This window comes from Panulirus ornatus, chromosome 23, assembly GCF_036320965.1.
Source record: "Panulirus ornatus isolate Po-2019 chromosome 23, ASM3632096v1, whole genome shotgun sequence".
Taxonomy (NCBI): domain Eukaryota; kingdom Metazoa; phylum Arthropoda; class Malacostraca; order Decapoda; family Palinuridae; genus Panulirus; species Panulirus ornatus.
This window is the reverse complement of record NC_092246.1, coordinates 21981529-21991535: the sequence shown is the minus strand read 5'-3', so window position 1 is coordinate 21991535 and position 10007 is coordinate 21981529. Positions and strand designations below refer to the sequence as shown.

Below are 10007 nucleotides of genomic sequence, written 5' to 3'. Positions count from 1 at the left end.
TCTGTGTCTTCAGTAGTCACGGCGAAGAAGGTGCCTGAAGCAGGAGGGCTAATTCTCATGCAGTGATTCGCCCATTTCCTCAGCAGAATAGAGATAAAACTTTCTAGGAAATAATTTCATCAGTAATATCGGCAGAGTATGAGGCACAGAGAGGGCAAATGGTGGGTCGAGTACTTTGAACCACTGAACAGTGCTATCAACAGTTCAGGTTGTGGTGACCAAGGAAGGAGTGGTGACAGTGCAGTGGTCGGGGAGGCAGTATTGGTGGTGAGGGAGGGTGTGATAGACGGAGGGAAGGCGTGGTGATGGTAAGGGAGGATGTGGTAACTATCCATAGAAGTAGCTTAGCAGAGAGGTGTGGAAGCCGCTAATTACACTACAAAGGTATTTCTTTACGTTTCTTATTTTGGGCCATGTCTTTATTGTTCTACTGACGTTTTCTGGACGATAAATTAACTCCGACCGTGAGCCTCTACAGATATTTATGAATTATAGTTGTGTTTAAGTTTATTAACTGGTTATTTAGTGTGTTATCATTCTTACCATCTCTATCATTTCAATTTTTCGACGTGAATTATGCCCAATATTGACTGAAGGAACACTATTTGACTTTATAAAACTCCAGGTTTGTAGATGGTGATCGGATTCATTACATTCGCCTCATATGATGGCAAATAGGGAACTCTTAGGTTATGTAAAGTAAAGTTGGATGAATTTGGTTATCTATATTTCTGTAAACTTCATGACCCTCCCCACTTTTCTCTGGGGGGGGGAGGTGAGTTCTCAGATTGCATGATGGAACACTGACTGATTTTGAAATCCATTCTACAGTAAGATAAAGTAACGCGTGGAAACGATAAAAGTGATTGAATTAACATAACAGCAGTAATGGCTAAGAAACTTCAAAAGCGTAATAAAGAATGGAGCTCTTATTCTGTCGGATAATCAGCTAAAGCGTACAACTTTGATAGTTTTCGAACCGAAATGTCGCACCTGGTTCGATAATCCTTTCAGTTTTCAATATTGAGAAGGGTAGACCTCTGGAAATGTACTCCAGCATTATAAACCTGACCTACCCAAAATTATCCATATCCCAAGGGAGGCTCTAGGAGTTTGGGGTCCTAGACAAGACTAGCCTTACAGTGGATATCTAAAAATCATTCTGTTGGCACATGGCAAAGAAAAAGAACGAGGGTAATAGATGTACGAACGTGCAACCGTGTCCGTCAGTGATTCTTTCACCCTCTTCAAATCATCTGTATACATAGCAGTAACTGATATAACTTGTAGAATTTAAGATCTATTTGTTACTTATGATTTTTCAAAAATGACAGTATTGTTGCACACACCATTCGTCGGCCTGCGGGTTATGCGCGCAGGTGTGGTACAGAAGGGTTTAGCCTCTCGATGTTGCAGACAGTTTATAGTTAATAATATTCCCTGATGTAAACTGTTTTTAGTGGAAAGAATTCGTGAGTGACTTTCCTACAGAACTACGAATGTCCATTTGTCATTTTGATAAAGTTCATTGTTGATAGATAGTAGTGTGTGACTCAAACTGTTCAATTTGGCATCCAAACATATTTTACCAGGCGCAAGGTAAGAAGTAATGTAATAATTGGTGTCTGCAGTGTGGAAGCTCTGGAAGCTAGTGTGTCAGTAGCATTGACATCGGCTTCGAAGATTATGGCAACCACTGTGAGAATATAATGCATGAAAATCAAATGAACTACAAAGAACTAAACAAGTTTTAGAAAAGTAATTAAAGGATATTTTGGAGTTGCTACCACTGAGAAATAAGGTATGAAATATAGAAAAATCTGGGATTGTCATCATTAACTTGTGATATTTACGTTCTAATTCTAATATATAGGTGAAGTTCTCCAAGTAGATTAGATAATTCCATTCAAGCACTCGTGTGAAAAGCATTTTGATTAGTATTGTTATCCCTAATTTTTTTACATTTTCTGCAATAATAATATTACCATTTTCTATGATTACATGTATTTAAGTCGCCCACGTATAGATGGTGCTGTTCAGATGGCCTTTGATCATACGTACAATAATGGCTGTGCGCGTCAGTTCCTCTCCTTCTCCAAGATCTCTAGTGAGCATGTGATGTTATAATATGTAAACAAACACCACATAAGGTTTACCTGGAACAGAAAGGTTAGTAGTCCAAACATTTGGATTATTAATTTCTCTCCTTTATTTTTAAAGAATAAGGAACTTAGGGTAAGCGTTGTAATTGGTTTCAGTGATAAAACTCGGATATGTTAAACTATGTTAACAAATTGAGATGACAGACTGTAGATATGATGCAAAGCTCAAGTAAACTCTTGCTTTTAGAGCGAATCCGTTAACATTACTGTGAATGAATTATCTCATTAGTCTCCATGACTTGAATACAATTATTGCTAAAAGAGAAAAAATATACAGGACCACTAGCAGTGTTTCATTTAAAAGTGAGTTTTAGGACCAATTTTATTGATTCTTATTGATTATTAAAACATGGATCAAAATTGAGTCGACATCCTAAACTAAACGGGCTTGTTAAGGGGTTTATGTTGGTTTCTACACTTCTCACTTATGATATTAAGGGATTTCTGTTGGTTTCTACACTTCTCACTAATGATATGAAGGGGTTTCTTGTTTCTGTTGGTTTCTACACTTCTGTGATGATAAGGGATTTCTGCTGGTTTCTACTCTGACGATGTTAAGGGGTTTCTTACGTTTCTGTTGGTTTCTACACTTCTCACTGACGAGAGAAATAGCCACTTGTGGATCACTGTTGGAGTAAGGTATTTTATACAATGTTTCTGACTTGTGGAACAACGGATTTGTATGTTATGGAAAATATTGGGTTGATAAATGTAAACGTAGATGAAACATCTCCCAATAATAAACAGAACTTATGGAACTATCCCACAGCAGCAAAAATTGTGATCTTGATTTTAATATTCGAATATTTGTTATATTTTTGGTTACGATATATATGCAGAATGGTTTTGGTTATGTCTATGCGAATGTAAACAATGCCTGACACCATCTTCCAAGTGGAGATTTTAAGATTTTTTCTTTTATTATGACTATAGCAAAATAAAGGTAACTAATAGCTGATAAGGAAGGTTAGATGAGATTTTCATGGACTCTTAATTTTTTGTTGTTTCAACACATAATTTATTCATTGACTTCGCATTTACAATGATATTCATAACCTTTACCATTATCTTTACATTTGTTATCATAGAATAATATGAACTGTCTGGTCGTTCTCCATGACTATTGCAAAACAAAATCGCTTTTTATTCAAAACTGTTTGTGGTGTGTTACAACACTATTACTTTTCCCTTGTTTCATCGAGTTAATCCTGATGTATGTGTTTGGATGTGGTCTTTTTTTTTTTTATAATACTTGAGAGATTAGAGAATATTAACAAGTCAAAGTGACTTGAAAAGTGGATTACCTCTGGCATCAGTCCTTGAGCCAATTTTTTTCTGGTATTTGTAAATGATTTCTCAAGTGACATAAAATCAATCAGTATGTTATTCGTGGATGACACAAAAATATTCAGTTGAGTGTATACTTTACAAGACAATCTAACACTAGTTGTGAATTAGTGTGACACCTGGAAATTAGAATTTAATTCAGATAAATGTAAGATGATGTGCTTGGTCATGGTAGTATACTATTAGATTAGATGATGTTTGCTAAAAATTTAGTGACTGCTAATCAAGGAAAAAATTTATCAACCACATTTCAGTTATAGTGAGAAAAGTCAATCGAATTGATAAATTCTCATTCGGCTGTATGTGCCTGGAGTCATTCATAGTACTATTAAAATGATATGCGAGACCACGCTTGGAACATGCTGTTCAGGTATGGTCTCCTTATCTAAGAAAATATACTGATGCTATAAAGTCCAGAGTAGAGCTGCTAGAATAGTTCCAGAATTAAGAAACCTGTCATTTGAAGAAAGATTGAATTGTCTCAAATTAACCACAGTGGCTTTCCTCAAAGGCTTTTAGATTTTCTTTCGCCATTTCCAGTCAAGTGTATACCAGACTCCAGCACATGACCTTTTTAATGTAACATCCTGTGCTTGGAGATGCAGTCATCCTCTAATATTGTATTATATTCTGAATTATACTTCTTGGTCTGATGTAAGCCACATGTAATTTTGTTTGTTAAAAGTGGTTAGTAATAGATATGGAGGAAGGAGGCAGGTGGGGAGGGGGATGCACTGTCCTGTGTCTGGGTAGAAGAACCATTCTGATATTTCTGAATGCTAGTTAAGAGTTGAAGGTTACATTTAGTATCTGTATGTACCTTTAATCAAATACACTTTACGTAGGAATCTTGGTGATTACAGTGTACACCTTTTATACAAAAGTTGATAGATCCAGTTATGAAGTGGTGCAAAGAAAGTAAACAGTTGTAATATCTCTAACCTAACCCAGGAAAAAAAGTATATTTTCTGTAAATGCTTCTGTCAGAATTTAATCAGCTTAAATTAAACATACCATTTGATATGAATTTTGTCAGTGTCAGCTAATAAAAATCCCTCTCTGAGACCCTTTTACCCCACTCTTAACTCCTCAACGAAACTGACTAAAAACGCAACTTCATATTGAGGAATAAGGAATAATTGCTTTATACTGTTTTAGTATTTCTTGCACCACCTTTTTTTGTGGCTTAGCTAATGTGCTGTACAGAAGAAATGTATCATTCACTGACCATGTGTATCTTTTGTCAGATGTGCCAAAAAAGAAACTATTTTTGCTGTAGAATAGCTTATTGTGTATTCCTGGAGATTTTTTTCCAAGGTTAGGTTGACTGTTTCATAGACTACCTCACTGTAGTGGGAAAAATGAACAGTAGAAATTGCTAGATTAGGTTCAACTGGGCAAAGTATCACCATGAAGATCCAAAAACTAAACCAGCTTAATCTCTTTTAGCCCATTTTGAACAGAAAAGGAAATTTATCTTTTCCTGCTTCAAACAATACACAGGAGTAATAACGATTAGAACTTTTTTAGTGTGGAGCACTGAACTCACAAAGGCGTTGACTCAAAGAAAATTAATTATCTGAATCATTAGTGTTTATGAAATTTCTTTCACTACAAAAGTAAGTAGTGACAAATATAAGATTATAATCGGGCTGCTTAAGGATAAAAAGCATAAAATGTGAAACTGGTGGTTGCCACCACTGTGTAGAGAGTGAAACGATGTTGTCTTCTGGATTGCTGTAGGTATTATGCACATTACTAGCACTGAATCATCAGTTAACCTAATTGGGCATGTGAAATATGAATTTAAAGCTTTTTTTAAAGGAGGGATATATCCAAAACTATATCTGACAAAACATTAGAGGTGCCATAATAGAATAGCCAGGATACACTTGACAAGCTAGACAGTCCTAATGAATATGGATGGAGTTAACAAGAGAGAACAGTGTTAGCCTTTCTTTGCTGATAATTGGTTCAGTAGCCTCAACTGCTCCTAATATCCAGTAGATAAACTAAATGTCAGGTGCAACAGCTTGCACCAACTTCAAGGATTCTGCACACCCTTATTGATTGGACAGAATAATGAAGAAAGATTTAAAGCAAACAGAACAAAATTCATGAACAAAGATTGAAAGCAAACAGAACAAAATGCAATTAGTAAAAGGATATACTGATATAGAGATATGAATACAATAGTGGCCTTTAAATGATTGGTAAGTGAATATTTTACAATTATACAAGTATACAATTTTACAAGTATACAATTAAAGTCAGCAGACTCAGAATTTCACGAATAACACAGTAGAATGTCTTCAAAGTAAATGATCTCGTTCATTTGTTTTAGTTGGTTTAGTCAACAGTGATAGGATTGTTAGTCTGTAACAGATACCAGTCCATTACTATGATGAGCTTATTAGTCATAGCAGTCAAGACATTAGAATTCCTTGTGCTCTACCACTTCTTGAACTAGATGAAAGGAATAAATGGATTCTAAAAGAAATTTTGGTTATGCTGAATTATATTTATTTATTTTATTATACTTGATTACCGTTTCTTGCGCCAGCAAGGTAGCACTGATGAATTATGTTGAATTTTTGTAGAAGATTTTTTTATTTCAAAAGAGGCAAAATTTCTAGCACAGTACAAAGGTAGTCCACCATACGGCATCTTCAGTTGGGGCATGTTTTTGCCCATCAGCCAGTATAGAAAAACTTTTTGTTTTTAAGACACAGACAAACTCAAGATTATGTATTCCTGTCAAAAAGTTATTGTATAATACTTCTCGTGCTTTTGTTAGATTAAAAAGCAGATTGTCGTTTTATTTGTATATGAGTATAATGGAATAAGATGAAGATGAAACTAATTGCACTTTTGATTTCAGATTGAGTTTTTCGCTAAGATTTATATCCAGCAAAGCTGAAGAACTAATTCTTTAACATGGAAGAAGAACCAAAGGTATGTATAATTGATTGTAAGGACATCAACTTGACTGAAAAATTGGGAACTTTCGCAGATGGGAAGTGAAAACTCTTGCACAATACACACTGACTTTCCAAAGTGTGGCATTTTCGAAGGTAGTGTGCTGGTGCTCAGTAATTCCCTAGCACTTCAACTTTCATATAATTACCAGTCACTACCATAGTCAATATCAAAGAAAAGCTAATAAAAGGAAAACATAAGTCCATGAAGCAAGTCACATTTCAAAACTACTTAAGAAATCATTAAAACCATTCACACACCCAGGTACTGAAACATTAACCCCTTCATCAAGCCCTGAAAGGAATTTCAATTATCCTCTGAGCACATTCAGACCAGCTGTTGAGTTAAATGCAAATGTCTCTTGCCTCTCTTGATGCATATGCGAGATCACATTTAAAATCATGTCATATGTTCCTTATGTATATGTGCGTGTAGGCGTTTATGTACATACGTGTATGTGGGTGGATTGGGCCATTCTTTCGTCTGTTTCTTTGCATTACCTCAATAATGCGGGAGATGACAATTAAGTATGATGATGATAATAATGTTCCTTAAATACAGGTAGGTCAGTACTTTTTCTTGTTGAATGAATTTGTACTGTTCTTGTCATTCTCCCTTAAAAGATCTTGAAAAGTGTATAAAATCTTGTAATATTGAGTTTCAGTTCTCCAATGTGGTTTGTAGTTTACCACTGAAATAGGTGATCACCATCTTAGCAGTGACAAGTTCCTTTTTGCTTTTTGGATTGCTAGGTGTTTTTGGTGTCAATTACTTAGCCACTTGAAAAAAGTAATAACTTTCAAAGATTAGATCAGATTAGTCATATTATGCCTCTCGTCTTGAAATTGTATTCTTCTCTTGTTTTCAGACAAAGCTGCTTGGCAGAGACTTGTCACAGATGCCTTGTTTCCGTCAAACTTTCCTCTACAGTATTAGCTCTGGGCTGACAGCAGGATTACTTTTTTTCCTGCTAACTTCTAACGTCAGACGTTCAGCACACATATGTTTAGGCACTTATGGGTGTGTTACACTTGGTTACTGGTGAGTTTTTTCATCCAATTTTTGCTCTAGTACATGGTTTCTTTTCATAATGACTAATGGATTCCATCTCTGTGCACACAATTACACACATACACACACACACACACACACACACACACACAGCATTTTTGACAATTATTCACTCCTGTTTAACGCCTTCTAATATATTGATAAGACAATAGCTAATTTCACTGATAATGATATGGATGGAGTGAGTAGCTCTTCAGTGAACTGACTTTTGATTGGTAACATTTAGTGCTGCAAAGAACTTTACTTGCTGAAAGAGAAACCAACAGTTAGTAGACTCAATGTGTTCTTCATGAAGAAGGGAGAAAAAGAGAAGGAAAAGGACCCATTTTTGAATATAGATGTAGAGGTAGTCAGTGCATGTCTCTTATCTTGAATAACTCCACCAATCGTAGACCTTCACTCAGCAGGCTTCAGTAAGCAAGCTCATTGACCACCACACATGATTACTATTTGTGGTTTATGGGGAGAAAGTTTTATACTTGTGTTCTTCCATTTCTTAACCTTGTATACATGTACCTTGTCGTTATTCCTATGTTTGTGCACACACACATATACATACACCAGTCTAAGCCAGATAACCATTTATTGACCAGCTGTGAGGGGAGAAACACCTGGTTTAGGTGTGGGCCAACTGCCCCACTCAGGATTCAAACTTATGCAGGTCCAACACTGGGCTGGCCCATGCTGACTCATGGTCAGTAATGCTAAGCATGACACCACATAGGCCTGTATATGTTAATGTTTTAAAATTCTTAATGTTATTAACCTTTTCCACTGAAAAATTTTGTAATTTAATAAAAGCATAGTTGCTGTTTAGACAAGAAAAATTTTATTATAAATGCTCTAGGAATGTAATCTCATCTAGTTATATCAAGGCCTGAGGTGATATTGGTTTCACTTCTTGGTGTTTTACTAAGTTGTAGTTTTCATAGGCTCAGTCCGAGTGAAACATGAGGTGTGTATAACAAGATTGTGAAGGGGGTGTAGGGAAACTGAAAAAAACAATCCAAAGTTATTCCACAAATTTATCAGGAACAAACTTCTGGTGAAAGGAAAGCCAATCAGGTGGAGGGACTCGGAAGAAAGGGTTGTAGATGACAAGAAAATATGCATGGAACTTAATGATCAGAACAAAATTGTATTCACACTTGACACTATAATGCCAATACCACTGAGATGGGATCAGGAGGAGGACTTGGAGGACATTGAAATTATTGGAAAAGACAAAAGGAGGCTTAACAAGGGTCTTGGTCCCCTTATAAAGCAAATGGTTCTGATGAAGTATCTCCCAAGTGTTAAGAAGTGTGCAGAAACTCTTGACAGACACTGGATATCTTCAGAAACTCATTGGAGATGGTTGTAGTGCCACAGAAATGGGAGAGAATAAATATTACTCCCATTCTAAGAAAGGAGGTTAACAAATTACATTTATGTGTAGGGCAGTAGCTCTGATGACTGACGAGAGAGTGGATGATAACTTGCAAGGGGGAAATTACAAGAGTGAGAGGCACCATGGGTTCAGAAAAAAAGTCAAGCATAACAGATGAAGACTTCTATAGCAGCATGAACTCTGGTTGGGATGGGATGGGTGGATTCTTCACACAAAAGAATGGTAAAGAAGATGGATTTCCAGGCAAGAATAATGGGTTAGGCTTCTTTGGTGGATAGAAATTATTTAATACATTATTGATCACTACTCCCAGCTATCGAAATTCATTAACAGCCTCTAATTCTTCATTGATAATGTTACAGTACAGCTGTCTGTCTCTCCCAAAAACAAGAACCTTGATCTTACATTCACTTTCAGATTCATCCTCCTACTCACATCACCAGTGTATCATCCTAAGCAACATGTGATCAGCAAAAAGAAATGAACATCTGTATACTGTTAATTATGGTTGCTTTCATTCTGTCCCACTATAGTTAAGCTTTACATAGCAGTCTTCCCACTTAGATAACCATAGTGACAAAACACATACCTGATGTTCTTTCACCATTTGCATACTGCTTAGTTGTACTACAGTTTACAGTACCACAACTGTAAAAGAGCTTGTAATAGAAAACTTTCATGCACACCATAGAGTGAGATGTTACAGGACCTCTTTCTAAACATAATGATATATCTTTTCTAAGTATGTAAATTCTACCTAGTTTCATTTTTACAGCTTTCTTCATGACCCTTGTACTGTAAGTGCAAAAGTTTGGTCTACACACCATTTTGTTTCCTTTCACATATCTTGCCAAATATTCCAGAAGACTTATTCCTATGTAGTTCTTTATGGCATACAACTTTTCATGTATAGAACAGAATTAAATGTTCCATTTGTATCCTTTTATGTTTTCTGGTTTTCGATAAGTAGTGTAAAGAAAAGCATTACAACAACTTCGAACATGGTAGTAATATTTTTTTTCTTGTATTCTTAATTGCTATTTCTCATGTAAGTGACA

General features: G+C 35.8%; 1 protein-coding gene across 6 annotated transcripts in view; it reads left to right on the top strand.

The window, feature by feature from the left end:
• The first annotated feature begins 46 nt into the window (after nucleotides 1–46).
• Nucleotides 47–10007, top strand: part of l(3)87Df (lethal (3) 87Df) — a 52237-nt gene continuing 42276 nt past the window's right edge. For 3 of the 6 annotated variants that reach the window (XM_071676798.1, XM_071676797.1, XM_071676794.1), the window contains exons 1-3: nucleotides 2020–2169; nucleotides 6391–6464; nucleotides 7357–7529. In XM_071676798.1, coding sequence (XP_071532899.1) covers nucleotides 6447–6464; nucleotides 7357–7529 — 191 coding nt within the window. In that variant the 5' untranslated portion in view covers nucleotides 2020–2169; nucleotides 6391–6446. Of the gene's footprint in view, nucleotides 162–230; nucleotides 385–2019; nucleotides 2170–6390; nucleotides 6465–7356; nucleotides 7530–10007 lie in introns of those variants that run through there. The other 3 variants (XM_071676799.1, XM_071676796.1, XM_071676793.1) reach the window with 3 other exon arrangements.